Source organism: Cydia pomonella, chromosome 8, assembly GCF_033807575.1.
Source record: "Cydia pomonella isolate Wapato2018A chromosome 8, ilCydPomo1, whole genome shotgun sequence".
In the NCBI taxonomy this organism is placed as follows: domain Eukaryota; kingdom Metazoa; phylum Arthropoda; class Insecta; order Lepidoptera; family Tortricidae; genus Cydia; species Cydia pomonella.
In genome coordinates, this window is record NC_084710.1 from 8,661,804 (window position 1) to 8,688,242 (window position 26,439).

Consider the following 26,439-nt stretch of genomic DNA (forward strand, 5'->3'; position numbering starts at 1 on the left):
CCCAAACTTGAATATAATAAAAATAATTTTCCAAGTTGCAAGCCAAAATTTGATCCTCCGGGAAATAAAAACGTTATGTATCTTAAAGAAGACCAGTTTTACGCGACACAAATTAGATGGAATTTTTAAAAGCTATAGATACATAGATAATTATGATAGACATTCCTTAAGGAGATGGTGAAAACGTGGAGCATATTTTTCAGACATTAAAGCAAGGAATGACAACATCTAAAATAAATTAGGCAACTTTAATTTCGTAATTAGTATCTCTTTTTAAAAGTGATGGCTAGACTAGTTTTTAAAACAAAAGTTCATGATTTATTACACTTCATATTCAGAGATCTATATTCAAGTTTATGACACTTGAATTAAAGTTATGATCTGATTATGAGCAAACATTAATTATTTTTTAGAATTGTTGAAACTTTAGAAACGCCTTTTGTCTTATAATGTCACGCTCACGCAAACGCAACCAAAAATACAGGATAAATAAAGGGTAGTGTTTATAAAGTTATGTAGTGGCCGACTGGATATGCCGTCAGACTTTCAAACCGGAGGTCGCGGGTTCAAATCCTGACTCATACCAATGAGTTTTTCGGAACTTATGTACGAAAATATCATTTGATATTTACCACTAGCTTTTCGGTGAAGGTAAACATCGTGAGGAAACCTGCATACTCGTACATCTGCGATGAAATTCAAACATTGGGCTAGCGTGGGGACTATAATAGCCCAAGCCCTCTCGCGCATGAGAAGTGGCCTGTGCCCAGCAGTGGGACGTATATAGGCTGAATTATTATTATTATATTATTAGTGTTTACATTAAACGATGTTGCCCATACATTGCACAATTTGCACATGTCGCCCGAACCCATGAAATTTAATATTAAGAGGCCGTAGCAAGCTCGGTTCTCCATACAAATGTAGTTACACTCTCATTTTAAAACTATCAGCAAGATTGCTCTAAACTTTGTACTTACAATAGGATAGGTAGCTTCAAATACCATAATAAAAAAGATACAGCAAATTTAAGTTTTTCATACAAAATTTGTTTCTGCCTTATTTCTTTTGTTTTAGCTGGAGCTATATAAACGAATTACAAGCATAGATATGCCATTACAATCCAACACGTAGTTTTAAAATGAGGGCGCAATCCCGTTTGTATGAGAAGGTGAAATCGGCCGAGCTTGCTGCAGACTCTTAAGGGGTTCTTAACGGCTAGTGATCTTAAAATTGTCGGTTCCCATACAGGTTTTTGAATACGTTATTAAACACACGATTGCGACAGCATTGACGAAATCAGTTTAATAGAAAATAATTCCAAAGTTAGGTCTTAAGATCGCCTTACCTACATACAATATGTCTTTATGCCTATATGTCTTTATGTTTTTGATTTATATGATTTTAATTTGGACATTGATTTATTCTAACTTATCCATACTGAAGCCATTGCATAGCGGTTTTTTTTGAAATCATCTGTTTTCTGATTATGTGACGGTACACAGTGCTTCTCATTCACTCCCGTTGAAAAAGACTATTGTCAAAAGCCCTTATGTGTTTATTGTTAGATGAGATAATTTAAAGTTTGTACGGAACTCTCGGTGCGCGAGTTCGTACTCGCACTTGTTTTTAAATAAACTGTGTGCCAACTTTATATATAAACGCAATATTTCACCATTAAATCGCAATTTTCTTGTATTACGTACTTTAAGACGGCTTCTCAGTGATCGTGACGTCATCGCCACGATCACTTGCCTTTTTGTTAGGGGCATTTCGCGAGTAAAGTAAGACTGTCACATGTTGTATTGCTTTAATGCAATGGGTCCCATATAGACATTTGATACTCAAAACAAAAATGATCGTCTGATATTTACTATTAATATTAAAATCCTGTCATCTAGCCTATAATTTTCATACAGTTATTTTGAAGGGGACGCGAAATTATAATTCTTCAGTATAGTGTAGGCGGAGGTTTTTTTACGAAAAACATCCCTATATAGGGAGCGTGCATGAGTTCATGCATGTAGGAGGCAGCACAGGAGCCGTCAAATTTTTGGCGCGAGGCGTAAATGTGATTTATTGTTCCGATGTAGCCCACAAGATGGCCGAGCCTATTATGCTCAAGAAAACACGTGACGTGTAAATGTACATGAGAAAAAGGGACTAATTTTAAGCTCGCCCCACTTAACTGAAATTACTTATCCTTACTACATTCCACAATCTTAAACATGCAGGGCGCTGGAAACTTATAAGTACGATCACTTATGACAGTTCAAAAAGGAGACAATTTTTATACACTACGTCGGTGGCAAATAAGTATACGGCTCGCCTGACAGTAAGCAGTCGCCGTAACCTATGGACACCTGCAACTCCAGAGGTGTTACATCCGCGTTGCCGACCCTAACACTCCGCACCGCCGTTGAGCTCTGGCAACATTACTTACCGGCAGGAACAACACTATGAGTAATTCACTTACCATCGATGTCGATGGCTTGAGCACGCCAGACCTGGCCGAAAGCACCCTCGCCCACAATGTTGAAGATCCTGAGTCGGTGGCGCGGGAACTCCCACTCATCGCTAGGTTCATCCTTCGTGATCGTGGTCTCTTCTGATAACTGAAAAGACAACAGGAAAGTAAACATGTAATTAAAATTTAGAAATACATAAATTACTGTTAACTTTTAATACTTTCTATTATTATTATTGAGTAGGATTATGTTACTGAGATGTTTCTAATTGAGTCATACTAAATGCCGGATTATGCTGAATTTATGGAATTGAATCACTATTCAATGACAAGAAAACAAGTAAAACACGTAACGAAGCAAAAATAACGTAAAGCGACTATAGAACTAGAATTTAATACAAAATTATTGATTGTAGCACTTGTAGCCCCTTCCGCGTGAGCGCCTGCATTTTTCGTGTCCCGGTTTGCACATAAACGGACGTTCTCGACGCTCTTAAAAATAAAAACTCACCAACACAATGCTCGTACAATATTGCCTGAGTAACGAAATTTGGTGCAATTTGCAGCCCGGCTTAATGCCCGTCAAAGGAAAGTCATTCATTTGTTTTTTACGCTCGATGCTGCCAGTGTCAGCGGCGAGCGTGGGTTTTGCTCGGAGCATGTTTCATGGGCAAGGCATAAGAAGATCACGCTTTTGAACTTATTCAGTGGTAGATATTTATTTTTGAGTTATTTAAGCAGAAATTAAGCCAATAAAAGGTTTACTTCAACAACTTTGAGGTGGAATTAATTTACTCAGCATACTTCGAATTTAATTAAATTAGCTTTAAAATACCTTGAATATTGTAAAAGACACGTATGATATGGCGAGGTCAATGCCATGGAACGTCTAGACGATTATAGAATTATATTGTGTGCATTCATAAAGGAAGTATTAATACCAATTTTAACGTTGTTAATAAAGTTTTAACTTTCATTTACTATGTCATTATAAAGTACGTCTAAACTTATCTATGATATTTTAAAATATAACTGTGGTATATCAGCAGTTTAAATTAAATAAAATTAATTTACTTAAACTCTTGACGTAGTATACTTATTAAATTTTAATTATTTACTGACATGAAAATGAAAAAAAAAAAACCGTGTTTAACTTGTTGATATAATTTATGAAAAAATATTAAAGCAAATACAAACTGCCTAAACTGCACAAAATTTCCAAGTCAGTATCGTCTTTTTTGTTTATAATTGCTTTGATATAATGTAGAATCAAATAAGTATGTAAAGTTCTCGATCCTCACCTTAATCGAGCGGGGCCCGGGGCTCATTTCGTTTGTATTTATCGGAAAAGTTTTGAATGTCATTCTATTGTATTGTCAATTTAATTAATAATATACGTAATTTTAGTCCTTCCTTGTTTCAAGTTAGCATTGATTTGATTAGACACTTATTTGTAACTTCGCAAAATACCGTAGTCCCTTCAGAATCTTCATAAACGGAGTTTATTGTATAAGATGGTATGGTAACCAGTGTTGGCCGAACGATAATTAGAATTGACCATTAAATGACTTGACCGTCACTGGAAGCTTTATAATTGGAGAGAGCATATCCGTTTCCGTCAAATTTCTATCAATTTTCATACGATTTGACTACAATTTCCGGCTCGGTGGCGACACCTGGCGGTAGCGCGCTGTTTGATATTGTTTATTGTTAGTCATAGCATGGGTAAGCGAATGCATTTGACAGTTAAGTACATAAGTTGTCAACATGCGATTTACTCCCACAAAGCGATTTGCGTCCTCTTTCTTTGTGAATTAAAGAAGCTCCCGTCATATTAAACAAATGAGTAAAAAAAAATGTTCAAATCCTGTTGCTATAAAAAAAGGAACATAAATTCTATCTGCAATAGTAAAAGGTGCTTTAATATATTCATATGTTTCATGCTTAGTCATGTCAGTGATATAAGCCGCTTTCATTTGGAACAGTTGTATCTATTTAAAATTGATTTCAATATCTCGAAATGTTGGCTACGTTAGTTCGAGTGCAGTTGAGGTTCCAGTTCAGTATAGTATGGCCAGACAAATGCACCAGTGGCAATATAAAACAAATACTTAAGACAATTGCAACCCTTAATGAAATAAACTTTACACTCTAAAACGTTTAAACGTTTTTTTCTTAGATTTTACCTCCCTATTAAAATCTTTAAAAATAATAGATTGTAATAGAGAGGTAAAGTTTAAGAAAAAAACATGGCCCTTAGTTTGACATCCAAGACAGATGGTGCTGTACTGCGTCACATAGTTCACGGTCACTGAATTATCAAACGTTAAGTTTTGACAATTGGAGTTACCGCAAAATACATGGAGCTGTACAGCGCCATCACGTTTACCTGTCAAATTAGAAGCACGAAATTGTCTTAGATTTTACGCATCTTACTCAATCAATGTATCTTTGGTGTCAGCTAAATAAATTTGATCTCAATATCATTTAATGTCCATTCGTTGACATGTTTAGCTGGCCATACTGCAAGTAGGATTATAAGTAGTAGTGATGAGGCCAGACTGACCTGCAAGTGGCCGTTGTCCCAAGCCTCGTACCGGTTGGAGTAGGCGCGCGGCCGGTCCCACAAGTTCACGGTTGGCTCTTGCAGGACGATGCCAGTAGAGTCTTTGCTCTGTGGAGGAGGATACATCGGTTGACAACCAAAACCAACTAACAATGTCCTAAAGACTCGTAACTCAGTTCTGAACTACTGAGATACGAATTAAGGAACAGAAACGTTAAGGTCTCGGTCACAAACTGACGATTACTGGATGGTGATGATGATGGTAGGAAAGGGTTAGGTTTTTGAGTCGAATTTTGACTTTATTGCATGAATATTACTTTAAAAACTCTTTAACCTTTATAATATTCATTAGAAAGGCACGCGGAGTAGCTGGATGTAGATGACAATTGGTTTTGGTTAACTGTCGTTTTTGATCTAAAACATAGTTTATTATCTTTTTTGGATAAGGTTATATTTCGGGCATACAGGTACGCGGAATTTCATCGTGAGTTAAAAATAACAAAAACAAACGTCGTTACTATGCAAAACGATCATTTTTAATTTCTTAGCCTTTTATATAAATAAAACTAAGGACGATAAGCCCGAAGAATTTTGTACATTGACCCGCCATTTCCTATCTCTATCGCATGTGCATGATTATATTATGTTGCTCTCCCGCTCGCACACTGGCATTGACCGCCGGCATCATGGGCGGGACAGCAATATAATTACGCACGTGCGATAGAGATAGGGATTGACGGGTCAATGTACTCAATTATTCGCACTTAGCGTCATTACTTTCAGATATATTGTTAGCATGCAATCTAACTACATATTAAATACATTACAATACATGTATGCAATGTTTTGTCATTATTAATTTATTTGTTGCACATAAACCTATTGCACAAATCAAAGACTTATCGTACAAAGCCTGATTCAATGCTTAAATGCGTTCTATATTAGTTAATCTAAAGGCTAAGTAGAGAAATATCACGGTTATATACCTCGTTGTGCTTTACAATGTGATCTCTTTAAAAAAACTTACCATATCTTCCTTTTTGCTCGGCTCCTTCTGTCCATGATTCCTCTTCCAGACGAAGATAATAACTGCAACTACAATAAGGACTAGTCCACCGATGGCAATCAATGGTATAATAGTAGCAAATGACACATCATTATTATTTGCATCAGGCGATTCTGTTGGGTCGTTTATGTCCTTTATTATATTGTATTTGTGTGTCTCGTTACGTTCTTCTATTTTAACAGTTGTCTGAACGGATGTCGCAGTTGTTGTAGTTATGTCAGGTACAGTAGTTTCTTCAAAAACTTCTTCAGTTACTTTGGTTGGTCTTTGAATCGGTTTCAGAGGCGGAGCAGTGAAGATTTCTGGGAAATTAGGAGGAAAAGGTGGAGGATGTCCCACTTTGTTCTGTTTCCCACTAGCGTCGGTAATTGAAGCCAAAATTTCTAGTTTTTTTGGTAACACGCCATCGTCTGCATATACCCATAATGAGTAAGATCGGTTTTCCTGGAAGAGAAGAGATTACATTAATAATACCTAAGTCGACTTAAGTTCATTATATTCGTAACTAAGAAGGTACCTTTAATTTTTAACAGATTCTTAGTCACTAATTTAATATTTGCAAGATTTTCACATTTCCTTAACTATTTTGTACTCGTATTTTACTTTCTTAGTATTTTTCAAAACGTGTTTTCTGTTCATTGCTGCAAGCCAATTAAAACATTTACAGTACCTTATCGATAAGTGTGTCATTGACAGTGACGACTCCAGTGCGGGAGTTGATCGCGAACGGTGCGGGTGGGCCGCGGGTGTCCAGGTAATAGTTCACGGCCTGGTCCCCCGTGGCGGCCATGAACGCCCTGGCCACCTCGGTACCCTTGGGGTCCGTGGTCCGCGCGTACCAGAGCCGCGGAACCTGTAGGAGGTTCTGCAGGTTCTGCAGGTCCAGTATTTGAGGTGATCCTGGAAGAAAAATATTGACAGGAGCATTACGTCAACGTAAAAAACTTGAGGATATTCATCAAAAATACAATGGTGTTACAATGGTGTAGTGTAATAAATATAACAAAGACAATGTTGATTGGCGTTTTTTCAATTGACAACTTAAATAAACATTTAAAGTTAAGAATTAGCTAAAAGATAAAGAAAAGATCCTAAGAATAAACTTTTAACAAAGTATTTTACAACTTGATGAATGGCTTTTGCAACAAAATTAAAACTTATTTAATTGAATGAGCATTGAAAAGACATTCATATAACAAACAAAAATAAACTTTGCTGCTGCCTTTCGAAGCAATCAAGACCTTGATGTAAGAGTAGAATTCTTGGCTAAATATATAATAAACTAGCAATCCACCCTTAACAAATTATGCACTTAAACCTTCCTCAAGAATCACGCATGAAAATCCTTTCACTAGTTTTCGAGATGATTGCGAATATGCAGATATACAGACAGACGGACGAGAACAATGAATTTGTTATTATAAGGTGAAGTGATGAAGGTTTTTCCGAGTTCTGTTGGCGCTCTTACTAACTTTTGAACCATACGTCCAAAAAAATCATAAAACTAGAGCTTAATAAAAAAAATTAATGGAAACTATAGCGAATATGATCATTTACGCCGTTTTTGAGGTACCTATCGCAAAAAAATAGGGGAAGATTGGCACCATTCGTACACTTTTTAGATTTTGATTTTTAAAAATTCTAATATCAAAGATAAATAGCATAATCGGTAATTATAACAAATTACATATATTCAGCTTCCTAATAAAAATATATGGAGTCATTCTTTCTTAAAATAAATGAATGAAATGCATTTTAGTAAAAGCTGTCAAATGTCCGAAACTACCCCACTATAGGGGTGCATTCGTACATAGATAGGGGAACATTCGGACGGTAGGTTGGTAGGTAGGTACAGGTAAAATAAAATAGCAAAGTAATTATCAAAACTCGTATTAATTGGCATTAAAAATAGCAACAATGTAATAAACTAAATGACAAAACTTTTTATCAACAAAACATATTCATTTCTTAGAAAAAATAATAAATAAGTAGAAAATACACATGGTGTAGACTATACTAATTTTTAAACCGAATCAGTAAATAAGAGATCAATATTCTAGTTACTTGCTGTATCAGGCATAATTAGAGTCCAGTTTCATCTCATTTTTGCGGATAGGTACATTTCAGAACTTTAGCATATGCCAGCTTTCTGACTTGTAATATTGAGAACTCGTCTCGTCTCGTCTTCTTGCTATATATTCGTTTAATTGGGACTCTTGTTCTTGAGAAAATACTTGATAACTGGTGAATTTAGACTGATATGTGCGGCTCGTGCCAGCATCATCATGTTTATCTTTTATTTTATTTACCCGACTCTCCAAAGTTGAGGCCTTAAAGTTATATTTATCCGCTGCTTTTCTGTAAAACATTTTCTCTTCCTAAACATCTTTTATTGCAGAGGACATATTTTCTCCATTTATTAATGTAGACCTAGTCTCTTTTTTTCTTGTAACTCCGCACCATTTCAGCGTATTTTCTGAAATTAAAAAAAAACCTGTTAATACATGTACGGGTGGGTATATTCGTACAGTTGCAGGGCACATTCGTACGCGTACGTTGGTTGCTAGTTATTCGTACGAATGTGCCCATCAGTAGGCGTACGAATCTGCCCCGAAGGTCAAAAATGAAAGATTTTTATCCACACACAAATCATGTATAAAAACCCACAAAAAAGATACATTATCATTATCGTGATCGTAGTTACTTACCAATTAGCAATAATCCAATAGAATTTGGCACTTCACATAACCACGAAACACCCGGAAACATCGACAAAATATTTACTTTGAACGTGGAAAAACACATTTCGTCCTCTCGGATTGCTCGCAATGGCCGCACTGGCGGCTAACTTCGTTGACAACTGACGGCCGCCCGAGCCCACTCACACACGCAAAGCCGTAATAAATACGTCTTTCTAACAGGCGGTTGTAGTGACTGTATGAAGCTTCCCCGTGTATGAATGGTGCCAATCTTCCCCTATCTTCTTAGTAAAAAGACGTACCTATAAAGCCCTGCGAATAGTGCGAATGCTCTTTTTGCTTGTTATCATATGTACATCATACTTACAACTAGCCCCCGTTGAAGACATCTTACACTGAGCATGACCTTATACGTTCTTGGCGGGTTTTTTGAACGAGCGAGCGTAGCAAAGTTCTTATATTGAACTGTCAACATATGGCTGGCTAAGGGCACGTACCAGAATTTCTTAATTTTTAAACTGACTAATTAAAACAAAATTATAACTAAACTAAAAAGAAAAAAGTTTTTCGTGGATAAGCAAAGTAATATTTTTGTTTTAATTAAAATGGATTTCCGCAAAGTAACGCCTGATTCTATTCTTTTAAACTGAACTGTCAGACGGCCCGATTCGAATAATGAGATACGATAACGATAAGTTCTGATTTAGATATCGTTTGTGTGTCATATAATTGACTGAAGCAGCTCGATTCAGGCAACCAATGGCACTTTGACGTTAGAAATATCGTAGATAGATCTTACTGGGATCACAGCGGAATCGAAATAAACATGAAATTTGACATGTCGTGTAGTTATCGATCTTTTAAAGATCTTTCCAAGATCTTAAACGTGTCTTAATCATTCTTCAAATCGGGCCGAGAGGTTAGTTTGTTACGCAATAACTTAAGTATTTTTTTTTCTAATTTAAATGACATTAGGTAAACGTGTAATTGAGGGCATTATATTTTATTCATTAAATTATGAGCAGGCTCGATCAAGAGGTTATGTAGCTAGAAGAGCCTAGAAGGTCCAAAAGCTATTTGTGAGGGGTCTTGCTATTCTTGTCAACTACCTAACTTAGATTATTTAATTCCGAAGTACCTATCCGTATTTCTGTTTTTAACAAGTCTGTAGTTGAACTTCTAGCGATCGCGATAGCATATCTTCTATCTAGCTCTCGAGCGTCGGATACAATTAAGAAGGGTAGTTGAAAATGCAGCAATCCAGGATTACCCTTCCGCACTACGCTTACGAGAGTTGCACGCCCTGTCATCTTTTTTTTAATCTCGTTCCAACCAATGCGTAAGTACGTGCGCGGCGCCCGCAGCAAAACTGAGGTCAATAATGGACAAAGTTTGTGCAAATTGATTTTTCCTTATTTGAATTCATTGGTCAGAATTGATCACTGATGATGTTAAAGGCCGCTTAAAATCTTGAATATCCACATTTTTTTATTCAATTGTGATGTTCATGAATATTCTCTATAGAGTTTTTGGCAAGCCGCGATTTGTCAGTTCGGGATTTAACTAGGTACTATTTTTTTATCATAGTTTCATGCGATTTACATAATTCATAAAATAGGTTAACATAAGTCAAATATGTAATGCCCGTAATATGTAATATCTGGCAATAAATCAAGACATCCTTAATTATAAAAAACTACTACTTGTTAAGATAATTAATATTAACTAATTAAATAATAATAGTCATCAATGTCATCTGTCATCATTTACGCATCCATCTGCAACTTGGGAATCTTGGGATAAGGTTTTCTTAATATTTAATTGTAATACTTATACGATACACGTACGAAAAGGTAATTCGCAACTCGCTTTAGTCGTGTTTTAATTTTCCGCCACTCGTTGCGAATTTCCTACTTTTCGCACTTGTATCTTTATTGAATATTATAGATAGTACGATGGTAGTCGAAGTACTACTACTAATCGAAATCGGTCTTCATTGTTCATATTCAGATTTAAGTACGTAAAAAAATACAATTTAAAGTTACTATTTTAATTACAGACATAAAATAAATAATTCGACGTCTAACACCAACAATTTTTATAAATAGTACGGTCGCCAAGCCGCTCCGAGGCCAGATTTAATTGACTCAGCTCGGCCTTACCCACAACCGGTATCAATGTGTTCGGACAGTTCTCCTGATCACCGTACATGCGGTAGTAAAGCGGAAAAATGGTGGAGGGGATAGTAATGACGTCACAAAGATGGCGGCCGGACCTATTCTTTTTGGCGGTGTATCTCGAAAACCACTTAACCGATTTTAATCATCGAGGTGTCAAATAATAGCTTATATTATGGAGATTATTTCCTTTTGTACAAACATTTACGTGAAACCTATAGGAAAAAAAATAATCACAAAAAACAGTTTTTTTATAAAATTATTATTTTTTATTTTGTAAAAATCTCCGTAAATATTAGCATTTCGCAAATTTTGTTTAATATAAAACATATTGCTTCATTATCAAGGAATATAATGAGCCTTAAAACATACAGATCGAGTAATAAACAATGAAGCTACACTCATTTATTTGCGCATGGGTAACGATAACTGGCTTTTACCGGTCGAAACTGTGGTGACTGTTACGATACGTATTGAATGGAATTTATAGAGTATCGGTTTTAATTACTGAAATTATAATTAAAATTATAAAAACCAGACACAATAATGTTGCCTTACTTCGACGTTTAGTCTCTTTTTTCGTCTTAATCATAGGTAGGTACATATTTCTTTTTACTTAAAAATTTTATACAGGGTGAACTTTTAACCACCAGTCATACTCTGCGCAGCGACTTTATAGGTCATACTTAACAACTTTTACTATGGGACCAATTCCGAAATCGCGAAAAAAATTTTCTGTCCCATATAAAGGTGCGACCAACTTTACCAGACCAACACTTTTCCAAACTGAGCTACAGCTGTCCAATGAAGTTAAGTACTCAGGACTAACTCTCGACAATAAACTCAATTGGAACAACCACATCAACAAACGGATAGACAAGGCGGGAGTTGTCTTCTGGCAGTGCAGAAGGATGATTGGTAAGAGGTGGGGACTCAACCCGAAAATTACCCTCTGGCTCTATAAGACGATAATCCGCCCCTTACTCTGTTACGGTGCTCTGGTTTGGTGGCCAAGAACAAACCTAGGCAACGTACGAGACAAACTACAAAGACTTCAAAGGCTCGCATGCGCGGCCACCACTGGCTGCACGAGGTCTACCCCGACTGCAGCCATGGAGGTCATGCTAAACCTTCCACCGCTGCACCTACACATACAGCAAGAGGCCAGTCTCTCAGCGGTAAGGTTGCGAACCCTCAAGATATGGTCTAACATCACAGGAGCTCTTCACACAAAATGCCTGGAAAAGGTGTATGACGAATTTCCAGTGCTTAGGTCAGGCACGGACCGGATTCACAAACAAGCTATCTTCGATAAAAGGTACAAAATACAGTTATATGAGGACGACAATCATGAAGGACTCAATCCCCGGGAGCTGAGAATCTTCACTGATGGGTCCAAAACAGATAGCGGATCGGGCTCTGGAACCTTCTCAGAAGACCTAAACATGTCGATCACCACTCCGCTAGGAGCCCATAACTCGGTATTCCAAGCTGAGTGCATGGGCATCATAAACGCGGCGGCTGCCATCACTGCAAGGAAGGTAGTAGAATCCTCCATCCGCATACTCTCCGACAGTAGAGCAGTCTTAATGGCTCTAAATAGCCATATAGTTACATCCAAACTTATACACGAATGCCACGAACGACTAATGGAGGTATGTCATAATAACAAGATCACCCTACAATGGATCAAGGGACACAGTGGATCCCGAGGTAACGATGCTGCGGACGAGCTTGCCAGGCAAGGCTCGAATGCGGGGGCGATTGGTCCGGAACCGATTCTTCCGATACCATTTAGCAAGGTACGCTCAATGCTGCTGGCACGTACAGGGAAACTACACACAGAACACTGGCTGAACCAGACTGGATGCAGTCAGGCAAAAGAAGCCATGCCTGGCATCAACGGAAAACTCACAAGGGCGCTCCTGCAACTAGGGAAGGTCCGACTGAGTATGGTAACCAGTGTCATAACAGGTCATGGACTATTTAACAAACATCTTTTCACAACAGGTGTCACAGACAGTCCCCTGTGCCGAGGTTGCATGGAGACAGAAGAAACAGCCTCTCACGTGGTGCTGGAATGCAGCGGAGTGACTCCATACAGGGCTAAACATCTCGGATCTCCGAGAGACCTCCCCGAGGTCCTACTCAACATCAAAGGTTTGATAGGATTCCTCGAGGAGCTGGGCTGGCAGGACTAGCACACCCCCAACATATCACGCAAAATAGGCGCAAGTCGTCGAGTTGCGGAAAAATCGCCCGAATACAATACAATACAATACAAGGTGCGACCAGACCGCAGCTTAAAAAACGGTCACGATACGGAATCGCAGTGACGCGTCGTATGCGTACGGTTTTTACGCATGCTCCCCACACCGCTGTTTAAAAAACGGTGACGGTACGGAATCGCAGTGACGTGCTTCACGCGAATCTTTTTTGTTCGCAAAACAGTTGCGTCTTTTACGTCACCGGTACGGTGTCTGCCATAAGATTTCCGTGTAATATTTTTTGCGATTTTTACGCAGTTCAATTTACGGTGCGTCAGCTTATTTTAAGCAGCGGTGTGGCGAGCATGCGTCATGGACCCGGGTACGTCCTTAAACTACGTCCAAAAGAGAGGTATGGGCATTGTGAATGTCATCTCGCTTTGTGTGGTAGGGCACAGCCAGTGGGTGTCATTCCAGATCCAAATTTTCTTGCGTGATTCGGCATTGGTCCCCTAATAAAAGTTGTTCAGTATGACCTGTAAAGTCACTGCGCAGAGTATGGATGGTGGTTAAAATTTCATCTTATACCTATATTGGACACAAGTAGTAAGTACTTACAGACCAACTATGATACACATTTTGCCTGTATAGTGATACATAGTGAATAAATTAATACCTGATTTAAAAAATAAAACAAAAATAACAAATAGCATGTTATTTAATTCAGTAATCACTAATCAGTCTTAAACAATGAACATCATACTTTTAGATTAGACAACAAAATGTATATTTATACTGTGTTTCTACTTGAAAGATTTTACTGCTTTAAAACATAAGACAAACCTACCAACCAAATGTATAAAAAAAAATGTGTTTTGTGATTATTATTTTCCTATAGGTTTCACGTAAATGTTTGTAAAAAGGAAATAATCTCCATAATATAAGCTATTAGTTGACACCTCGATGAATACAATCGGTTAAGTGGTTTTCGAGATACACCGCCAAAAAGAATAGGTCCGGACGCCATCTTTGTGACGTCATTACTATCCCCTCCCACCATTTTTCCGCTTTACTACCGCATGTACGGTGATCAGGAGAAACGCCCGAACACATTGATACCGGTTGTGGGTAAGGCCGAGCTGAGTCAATTAAATCTGGCCTCGGAGCGGCTTGGGGACTACTAATAGTAAAAGTTGTTCAGTATGACCTATAAAGTCACTGCGCAGAGTATGACTGGTGGTTAAAAGTTCACCCTGTATAAAATTTTTAAGTAAAAAGAAATATGTACCTACCTATGATTAAGACGAAAAAAGAGACTAAACGTCGAAGTAAGGTAACATTATTGTGTCTGGTTTTTATAATTGTCATTATAATTTCAGTAATTAAAACCGATACTCTATAAATTCCATTCAATACGTATCGTAACAGTCACCACAGTTTCGACCGGTAAAAGCCAGTTATCGTTACCCATGCGCAAATAAATGAGTGTAGCTTCATTGTTTATTACTCGATCTGTATGTTTTAAGGCTCATTATATTCCTTGATAATGAAGCAATATGTTTTATATTAAACAAAATTTGCGAAATGCTAATATTTACGGAGATTTTTACAAAATAAAAAAAAATAATTTTATAAAAAAACTGTTTTTTGTGATTATTTTTTTTCCTATAGGTTTCACGTAAATGTTTGTAAAAAAAGAAATAATCTCCATAATATAAGCTATTATTTGACACCTCGATGATTAAAATCGGTTAAGTGGTTTTCGAGATACACCGCCAAAAAGAATAGGTCCGGCCGCCATCTTTGTGACGTCATTACTATCCCCTCCACCATTTTTCCGCTTTACTACCGCATGTACGGTGATCTGGAGAACTGTCCGAACACATTGATACCGGTTGTGGGTAAGGCCGAGCCGAGTCAATTAAATCGTGTTTCTAGAGGGCTTTTGAGATTTGGCGACCGTACTATAAAAGGATACAGGAAAACTCTCCAAAAATACATGGCTGTATACGATCAAAATATTAACCGTTACGAAACACGCGTTGAATACATAATAGGAGTTATAATATAACGTAACGTCCGTCGTAACACAAGGTTGAGTGAAAGTCGGGCGACCCTGTTCACTTTCACCGGCCGTCCACGAAACGCAGCACCTTGCTATACAGAATGTCATTGGTCCCTTTCTAATTGAGAGATGTGGAACATTCGATACGCTGTTCCAAAATTTATGGTCGTGGGATGTGACGACCCTTGTTGGTTGATGTCTGAAAAGTGATATTTCTTCAACCAAAAAAGATCTCTTTCCGATATGACACTGACAGATCAGTATCATATCGGAAACAGATCGAATAACTAAAACTCGCATTGGCCTACAAACCAATGGCTGTTATTTTTACGTCACGAGTCACGATACAGCCTGTTTGACTGAAGATTATCCACATTTTAACGATTATTGCTTGAAGAGCAAATGGCATAGGTACTACGAGTATATTAAGTATATTTATTTATTTCAACGTTGAATAGGTAGGTAGTAATTAGTACATTTCAATGTAAGTGTGCAAAGTATGTTCTAATTCACGAGATGTATTTTATGAGCCGTAGGCGAATAAAAGACAAGGGACAAGGAAATAATGATACTTGCACACATACATTGAACGACATACATTCAATACTGTTTTTATACAATTTAAATAAACGATACACAAATAATCGTAAATAACGATACTAAGGTAATAACAGTACAATACACACAATATTTACAAAATGCATAAAAAATACTTGTTGTGTTTTTTATTTTTTCGCAACTGTATTAAAAAATCTCGTTCGATACACGTGCGGAAATGTCATTCTTCACTCGTCCCGAGTCTTACCACGAGCCGTAGGCGAGGCGAGATGTCTGTATATTAAATTCCAACATTTATAGGACTCGAGCCCTTTTCATGTAATACTAATAACTACTGGACATGACATACTGTAGTTATCCAGGTAACAATTTTGAGGAGGTATAAATGGATTTGATTATTTGTTTATTATCGAGTCTTTTAAATGTGAAAACGTCTACTTGTATATGGGTCATACTCAGATAAAAAATAGAAAGTTGATGATACTAGAGCTTCTTTTTGGTTACCTAATTGTGCAAAATGTAGTTTTTGGGAAAATTGTAGGCCTTTTTACGAGCTTTTATTTACTTTCAACTGACCGTTGTCTGTGTGTAATCAAATCTTGCAAGTTAAATTTGATCCACTTCCCGGTTTCCGATTGAGCTGAAAATTTGCATACATGTGTAAGTCGGGTGACAATGCAATATTATGGTACCATCGCCTACGGCTCATAAAATACATCTCGTGAATTAGAACATACTTTGCACACTTACATTGAACGACGTTTTTTAATACATACGAGCAACAGATTGGAATATATATATATATTATCTGTTACAACTAATGCAGTTGGTGTTGACTTTATCTGTAGGGACATGGTTGTGCTTACACTTATTTTAGGGTCAAGATCCAACATTTTTGATCTTTGTGACTTGGAACCTAATATCATGAACTTTGATTTAAGGGGGTTCAGAAATAATCCATTTTTATGAGCCCAAGTAGATATACTTTCCAGATCCGCATTAATTTTGTGAATTGCTTCGGCTAAGTTACCAGGACGGGTTGAAAAGTACAGTTGGACGTCATCTGCATATAAGTGGTATTTGCAGTATTTAATCGTTTTTATTATATCTGCTCTGAAAATAATAAATAACAATGGACCAAGTATAGAGCCCTGGGGAACTCCCCGGGTTAAAGATCTGGCATCAGAAACCGATGAGGTACCATTTCCAGTTTGACAGACTGCGTTCGCTCACCAAGGTAGGTCCCGAGTCTTGCCACTCGCTTACGGCTCGTGGTAAGATAGATATCTTACCACGGTACTCGTGAAGTAATGACATACTTTCAGCACGAGCATCGAAATGTACTATATGTATGTATCTGCTATATTCTAATGTAACATAGTCTAGAGACAATGAAGCTATCTACTGAAGATATAACATATTAGTACCCGAAGTAAGAAGACACTCTGATATTAATCAAAATGAATTTTACTACCTGAAACTACGGCTCGGTCTAATAATTGTTTTTGTTTAATGGTCCATAACGAACGAAATGCTTTCAGTAAATTAACTTTATTGCTTTTACAATTTCAGACGAATTTTAAGTTTTGGCCACCTGTTACAACTAAATTTTATAAGTAGATAATTAGAGTTGTCTTGTTAACAAAAACTGTTTTTTTACTTCTCATGCTCGTAAAATTGACATTTAAGTCCCGTGATTATAATAATAATAATAATTATAAAACCGCAGGGCAGCTTGTGGCGAGCTGTTGGGGAGTAACGACCCCACGGACCCGAGTACTCCCGAGAGTCGGTCAGGGTCTCCGTCTCCGGCGTGTCTTCGTCGGTCGGAGTGGACCCCAAGGGGACTCAGCAGGACTCTCAGCTCTGGCTTGCCTTCATTGGCCGTCCAGAGAGGAGTCGTTAGAGCTAAATGCTCCAGGGGTGGAAGTGAAAACTTGCATAAGACGCGAGTTGGCACAGTGGCTGTTATCAGCCACTGGGTAGAAAGCGGCGTACACCTCTCGACACCCCTGAGCCGCTCACACCGGTGTTGCTCCTGGTCGTCTTCACGACGGCATTTTCAGGGGCCCATCTAGTGGGCGGCGAGTCACCGCCTGCCTAGATAACTAGTGGAAACATTGTTATGGCAGGTGTCCGGACGTCTTTGCAATAACCCAGTCTCATTGTCCTCCCAAACTTCAATCCATAGACCGTTATACTGTTCACTTTACTACAATAGTCCCAATGCCTGTTGCGACCGGTTCATTGGTGTCTATTGTTGCGCCCGTGAACGGGTTCCAGCAGGCGTTCTACATGACATTAAAGCTCTCCAAGGGGCCTCTACGTGTTGGATCTATATCCCCACGCAAGCCTATCAAAAGACCGGGATTTATAGGCCCGTGAAATCCAAGGAGATACAATAATAATAATAAAAACATTTATTTCAGACCAAATTGATCCATATATGGTTAGTTACAGCGTATCTTAATAACTATGTTAGTAGCACAGTACAAAAACAAAAGCAAAAAATCAAAAAATCAAAATAAAAAAATAAATAAAAAATAAAAAAGATACTTGTATGAATATTACAAGTATTGCCAGGGACAAGCAGGGCAGAGAACCTGCTCTACTTGGCCCTGCCAATCGCCACCTCCACCCAGTAGCTAGTAGCTAGTATGGTCTAGAGCATAAAGTAAAATCATCAATTACCACCTCTATCAACTCAACAATAAAGTCCAAAATCTGCCATACAAACTGCCCCTACCCGGGCACTTCCGACAGGCGCGCCCTCGGCCAGCCTTAGTACGATTTTCTGTAGTCTTGAAAGATACAGAAAAGTAACCTAAAATATTGAATATTTTTGTATAATTTCCTCGCAATCAACGTTAAAAGATTGTATAACTCAGGCATCAGGCTTTTTGCCCTCGTACAATCTAATATCTCAGCAAATCTAAAAAAAAAATATTTTTTCATTCAACGTTGATTATAATAAACTTTCTTCTGTAATTCTACATGTATTTATTTGTATGAAGTAGCAGTAGCGTAGCGTAGAACATATAATAGTACATTACGATACAAGTGCGAAAAATAGGAAATTCGAAACGAGTGGCGATAAATTAAAACACGACCGAAGGGAGTGTTTTAAATCGACACGAGTTGCGAATTACCTATTCGCACATGTATCGTACAACGTTTTACAGTACATATGGCCCTTTAAATGTTCGACACAGTAACATAATATGCTACTTCTCGCACTAGTGCTATAAAGTAGCCCCATATGTACTGTAAATAAATATTATTGGACATTCCTACACAAATAGACCCAGCCTCACAGTAAACTAAATTAGGCCTTGTTTTTTTTGATGGAGTGGGGAATGCATACACACGGCCTGTGGGACTCGCCGCTCCTTAACCCTCTCCTGGCAAGAAGGGGACAGGGGAGAATAGGGCCAACAAAAAGGTCAATAAGGCTTTGTGTTGCGTGGTAGCAAATATAAAAAAAAAATCAAATTAATCGTACCACACCTTTCGTATCATGCCTTTAACTATTCCGTAATTAAGTATATATATTAAATCTTTGTATCGACCGTCTTAAAGTGATAAACCTAGTACTTCTACTCCAACTGATCTTAATACATAGTTATAGTCAATAGTACTTACCTACCTACAACATTAGATATTCACTGAAAATAGTTTCCAGGTCAAGTAAAGTTCATGGTTATTCCGATCCATTTTCAAGTGTCTGGTGTCTAGATTCTAACAAATATTCACATTGTTTAGAAACCTTGGTACGGAATATTTTCGAGCGTGCAAATTAACAACAAAATTCCGGCCTAGTATTACAATATGTGACATGAAAAATCTTGTGATCTAGACATATGTATCACAAAAATTTGTAAGTCACTAGACTTAATAAAAAACTAACAAAACTGTTAATTTGTAAGTTATACATTTGTCCACTACTTAAGTTCTACTAAGTACTGCCACTATTTATTGACTGCAAGTGAATCAATGTGTATAACCAAATTTTCCGCAATGTTACAATTAAGACCGTACCTGTCTTAATTGCTTCTCGTTATCTAAACTTTCGCCAATCGCTTGTCGAGTTCATGTGAGCAAACCAGAACTTTACCACAAGACCTCGAGATCTGTAATACCTATGTATTATTGGAAATCATCCTTATACTGGACTAATGTAACCTAAGCTATCATGGCGTAAATACTAGTATAAGTTTGGAAGGGATGTAAAACCAATACTTAATCTTCTGTCTGGAGTTTAATTAAATACACGTACTTCATTTTTAAGTCGACAGGAACCTTGTTTTACCTACTTACAATCATTAAAACTGTTTCTAAAACAATTAATTAAGTCTCGTAATGTATACATTCAATACTGTTTTTATACAATTTAAATAAACGATACACAAATAATCGTAAATAACGATACTTAGGTAATAACAGTACAATACACACAATATTTATAAAATGCATAAAAAATACTTGTTGTGTTTTTTATTTTTTCGCAACTGTATTAAAAAATCTCGTTCGATACACGTGCGGAAATGTCATTCTTCACTCGTCCCGAGTCTTACCACGAGCCGTAGGCGAGGCGAGATGTCTGTATATTAAATTCCAACATTTATAGGACTCGAGCCCTTTTCATGTAATACTAATAACTACTGGACATGACATACTGTAGTTATCCAGGTAACAATTTTGAGGAGGTATAAATGGATTTGATTATTTGTTTATTATCGAGTCTTTTAAATGTGAAAACGTCTACTTGTATATGGGTCATACTCAGAAGATAAAAAATAGAAAGTTGATGATACTAGAGCTTCTTTTTGGTTACCTAATTGTGCAAAATGTAGTTTTTGGGAAAATTGTAGGCCTTTTTACAAGCTTTTATTTACTTTCAACTGACCGTTGTCTGTGTGTAATCAAATCTTGCAAGTTAAATTTGATCCACTTCCCGGTTTCCGATTGAGCTGAAAATTTGCATACATGTGTAAGTCGGGTGACAATGCAATATTATGGGACCATCGAGCTGATCTGATGATGGAGACAAGAGGTGGACATAGGAACTCTGTGATAAAACAACGCAACCTAATTGTGTTTGGGGTTTTTAGAATTTGCTCGATGAGTATTAGTTGCCTGTGGAAAGAAAAGTACTGCCGGCGATAAAAGTTTGTACCAAAAATGATATTTTTGCCAAAAACTTATTATTATTATCACTAATATTTTGTACTTATGGGAACAAATATAATAAATAAATCTGAAAACTAAATTGTTGCATAGCCCATCTCATGAACAGTTCGAGTACGAGTAGATCGATCACTTGTTCAACTAAAGCTATCAAATATTTTTTGCCTATTCGGCCTAGATCTGACTTAATTTTGACTACTACTTTGAAAGAATACCTTAGGGTATAATATACCCCTGTCGTCTATGTAAGTTGGGTTGAAGTAAACTTTATCCAAAGCGTCACCAATCATCCTTATCGTTTTATCTTTGTCTTCTTGACAACCCAGAGGCATCGATAAAATAATTTATATTAAAATTTTTGTCCCTCCGGAATATCAAATATATGATAATTTTAACATGAGCATATTTATATTATGCTGTTCTATTTTTATCTCGTCATATAGTTAATAGTAAACTTGTTTGAAAGGTTGTATTTATTTATAACTAGGGTAACGGCACCAGTCGTGGGACATTTAAGAGCAAATTTGTAGCATTGACATTTTCCTGATACATGTAAAAATTATTTTATTGCCCTAAATTTACTTGGCGCCGTTCCGTGGAGCAAGAGTTGGGTGTATTGGGGATGGGGTGGGAGGAGGTTACCCAAGCTACCCAGGACTGGAGTCAATTGAAGAAAAGGGTTCGAGCCCTACACCCGAGCAGGGGATAACAGGATGGAAAGAAGAAGAAGATATAAAAATTCTACTCCTTAGCGTGTTAAAAGTTGAATGTCCTATCCGTCTTTTATGTTTCAGGCGTATTATACAAAAGATACTGTAATTAGTTTCCACATAATATTAATAATATTAGCAAATAATGTGTAAAGTATTTTTCAGACTAAATATCTGCGATTGCTAGTATAATATAAAACAATATATCCGGAATCAATATAATAAATGTTTTGATTCAAAATCAGTATTATTCCAAACAGACTAGGTATAACTGAACAGTATTTTAATTTTTTATTACGATCGCATAGCCATGACTGTAATAAAATAGTAAAATTGCTTATTATAATTAATTATGATGGTCCTAAAATGTGTCGGTACCTACTATGTCTTTATTTCGGACTAGTTTTTACATTTTCCACGGAATGAGGTAGCGTCCGGTGTGCAAGAAAGTTCACATGGCAAGTCTTCGTCTAGACTTGTTAAATACCTGACGTAAACTATAGACGACCTTGTCAGATCTCCGCGTATGATATCGCGCGAGTAAGGGACAGAAAACGCCAGCTGATGTGGGTTACGGCCTTGATGTGTGGAATGAGAGTTGAGCCGGTGCGATGTGTGCGCGTCCGAGCTACCAGGCTAGCAAAAATGCATAGGAGTTCCTTCCAAGACATGGTCAGTCGAAACTCAACTGTAACTTAATGAAGCTTGAGTTGAGACTGTATTACAGATGGTCCAGCGTTAGATAAATAAGGCACGAATGTCGCACAATCGGTTTTAGAATCTTCTGCATAGTTCTTAAGGCAGAATCTGGAATGCCGTAAGTGTGGTTATTTGTGTGAGTCAGGTTTCACTTGTGGAACGTGTTTGATATTCTCTTCTTTATTGAAATTTCTTCGTTACGTTAAATACGGGAATGTCTTCATATCACGGCAGGAATGTGTGTGAGGTTCCCGACAATGCCAGTAAAGACGGCTATTGCAAGTCACGATTTACCGGGATATGTTTTGTTTTCAGCACTTGTCACAACACTGTCTTTAAAAGTTTAATCTGAGATTTAGTTCTAAGCTTTCCACTTTACAAGTGTCTACTTTATACCATGCTCTACCGATAATAGCAGATTACGTTACGACACATGAAGGTGCACTCATGTTTAGTAGCGACTAAAGTAAGTACCTATCTAATGTTATAATGTTGGATTTTTTAAATTACTTCGTATTAAATAAAAAAAAAAAATTATTTTCAGATTCCTCAGATCCATAGATTGTTAGTTACAAGACACTTATAAAACTACATTAGTGAACTACCTTATATAAATATATGAATAAAACATTACGTATAATCCATTGCCAAAACGTTTTTTTACCGAAGTTAGTTAAAAAAGAGTCACATTACATTGACAAAAATTTGTTTATTTACAGGACGTTTCAAATGTTACAGAAAAATGTGTGAATGAGATTTCTTTGTCGTACGTGAACCACACTGTCAATATTAATGTCACGACACTTCTATTATTAGAATTAGGCATACGAAAGTTTTATTCTTTCAGAAAAGTCAGCTCATGAATGTCATGACCACGATAATAAAATATAATCCAGAGTATCGAATATAGCAATATCGCATTAGGCCATATAGATAGAAGTGGTAGAACTGAAAGAATTCTATGACCTATGACTTGACGCGGCGAATGATGATTCGTATTGACAGTTCTTCAAATTAGCTTTTAGATAGACTTAATTTAAAAAAATTACCGAAGAAACAGGTTCGTACTGAATTTTTATTACTTAATGGTTGTAACCAGTACATTTCTAAATAAAATAAAAACCGGCCAAGAGCATGTCCGGCCAGTAGTTACCCTTCCGTCACAATAGGCTAAACGGGAGCTACTAGGTATAGTAGATTGTTAAACAAGGGATGAAATTATGCCTTTTACCTAAATTAAATACTCTACTTTTCATATCGAATGCGAGGAAACCAAATGATACAAGGTTTTCCCGAGGGGCTACAGTATGGGGTTCTTCAAAAAAGGAGTGTACAGGTTTTTAAAGGGTCGGTAAGGCGTAATACCTCTGATGTTGCAGGCGTCCATAGGCTACGGTGACTGCTTACCATCATGCGGGCCGTATGCTTGTTTGCCACCGTCGTGGTTTATTAAAAAAAACAAGGCATATTTGCAAACTCAATAATAGTAATAGACGTACTCGTATGGCCATGATTTAGGGCTTAGTTGCAATCGGAGACTTTGCATGTCTGGAGACAAATTACTCATAGCAAAAAACATTTAGCTCGCAATATTTAGGAAAAACACATATTTTAGTAAACTGCAGAAATTTTAAATTTATATGTTCATTAAAGCACTAATGAAAATCAGCGGAATTGCTTCTTACTTTTTAATTTTTTTACTTGTTCGTTCTATAAATGCCGATAGTTAATCGCATTACTCATACAGCTCATACATCACTACATAGTATAAAACAAAGTCGCTTTCCGCTGTCTGTCTGACCCTTATGTATGCTTAGATCTTTAAAAGTATGCAACAAACTTAAAAAAAAAAAAACTTCAAAAATCGTTTATTCAAGTAGGCTTAAAAATAAGCACTTTTGACAAGTCAGCATACAAAAAATAAAATATATCTATATATAACAAACATTCATTGGATTTTAAACAAGAAAAATAAATACAATTGGTAACAATTAATCAATGTCAAAATTTACATATAAACAAGGAAATAAAAGTCAACCCGAAGAATAAAAAAAAAAAAACAATATAAACATAAAAATCAGATGTTAACTCAGTCCCAAGCAGTTTTGTCATTAATATAATCTTTGATGCTATAATAAGATTTACAAATTAATTTACTTTTAATGTATTTCTTAAATCTATTCATTGGAAGATTAGTTATATTATTTGGCAGTTTATTGTAAAATCGTACACCTACCTACCTTTAAAAGAATTTTTGATTTTTTGCAGCCGTGTGGTTGGTACTGCTAACTTGTCCTTGTTTCTTGTGTTAATATTATGTATGTCACAATTTCTCTTGAAGTTATTGATATGCTTATGAACATAAAAAATATTTGCAATAATGTATTGGCAGCATACAATAAGTATATTAATTTCTTTAAACTTATTTCTAAGAGAATCTCTAACCTTCATTTTATAAATTGAATGAATGGCGCGCTTTTGCAGTACAAAAATGGTATTGATATCAGCAGCATTACCCCAAAGCAAGATGCCGTATGACATGACACTATGAAAGTAGCTAAAATACACCAATCTAGCTGTTTTTTCGTCCGTTAAGTGACGGATTTTGCATACTGCAAATGCTGCAGAACTAAGTTTGCCTGCGAGAATATTTATGTGGATTGGAAGTCCTATATGTCCCATTTCAGCTTGGAATTTAATGTCAAACCTAGGAATACTGTACTATTGATCATTTCTAGTTCCTCGTCTTTGATAGTGACAGTCGTTTGTATATTTCTGACATTTGTAGTGGTGAACTTTATATAATTAGTTTTCTTCTCGTTCAATAATAGGTTATTGACATTAAACTATTGCACTACTTTTGATATAGCACTGTTTACATGATCACTGGCATCTTCGTGACGTTTGACTTTAAAAATGAGGGAGGTATCGTCAGCAAACAGTACTATATCATGGTGATCTCTCACTAAGTACGGCAAATCATTTATATAAATGAGGAAAAGGAAGCTGCTAGCTTATGTAGAATCGGTACTACGCTACGGTTTAATTATATGGGGTAATAGTACTGACCGAGAAAGAGCATTCATTGCACAAAAAAAGTGCATTCGAGCTATGCACGGAATGCGGTCAGACGAAACTTGCAAACCTCTATTTAAAAAACTAGGTTTACTACCATTTCCTTCTTTATACATTTACGAAGTGTGTATGTTTGTTCACAAACATAAACATATATTTAAGAAAGCCTGTGACAGTCATCCACGCGCCTGCCGAAACCCGGATAGGTTGATCCCCGATACACATCCAAGATTGGCAAAGCATAAAAAAAGCTGCTTGATTATGACTATAGAAATTTACAATAAATTGCCTGCTGACATGAAGGACATGAATATTGAAATGTTTAAAGTAAAATTATATCAATTGCTCAATAATAATAATTTCTATAGCATAAACAAATACCTTGATTTGAAATAATATATTATAAGTATTATAATTTATGTGAATAATTGTGTAAGACATTAACTTAATTGTAAATAATAATGGGCAAACACTTGTAATTTATTAACATTGTACATACTTTATTTTTAATTATTATAGCTTTAAGTTTTTGTGTATATTTGCATACCAGCTATGGTTAAACATACAAACCTACCACCTTTTGTAACACCTATGTAATGATGCGTCCATGTTATGTATGGTAATGTTTAAAGCAAATAAAATATTCTTATTCTTATTCTTAGAAGGGCCCTAATATTGACCCCTGGGGGACGCCCATAGAAACAAGTGATCTTAGAGACCGTTCCCCATTCACGTCAAATTTTGATGCGGTTTTTTTTATAGATAGAATATAGATATATAGAATATAGATATAATGAAACTGTTTAGAGGATTTTAATATTAAATTGCAATTGAATAAGCAAAATAAACAATCTTTGTCTTATATTTTACTTTATTTATATGAATAAAGCCAAATAACTTTAATAACAATTTGATGTCGTAATAACGTTTAAGTGTGGCTGTATGTCTTTTTGCAGACTTTTT

At 36.5% G+C, this 26,439-nt stretch overlaps 1 protein-coding gene across 4 annotated transcripts in view; it reads right to left on the reverse strand.

Moving 5' to 3' along the window:
- Positions 1–26,439, reverse strand: part of LOC133520489 (tyrosine kinase receptor Cad96Ca-like) — a 105,560-nt gene that overhangs the window by 14,018 nt on the left and 65,103 nt on the right. For 3 of the 4 annotated variants that reach the window (XM_061854925.1, XM_061854927.1, XM_061854926.1), the window contains exons 3-6: positions 6,770–6,999; positions 6,061–6,543; positions 5,034–5,141; positions 2,477–2,615 (exon numbers count right to left, since the gene is read on the reverse strand). In XM_061854925.1, the coding sequence (XP_061710909.1) occupies positions 2,477–2,615; positions 5,034–5,141; positions 6,061–6,543; positions 6,770–6,999 (960 nt within the window). The remainder of the gene's footprint in view (positions 1–2,476; positions 2,616–5,033; positions 5,142–6,060; positions 6,544–6,769; positions 7,000–26,439) is intronic. The other variant, XM_061854928.1, reaches the window with a different exon arrangement.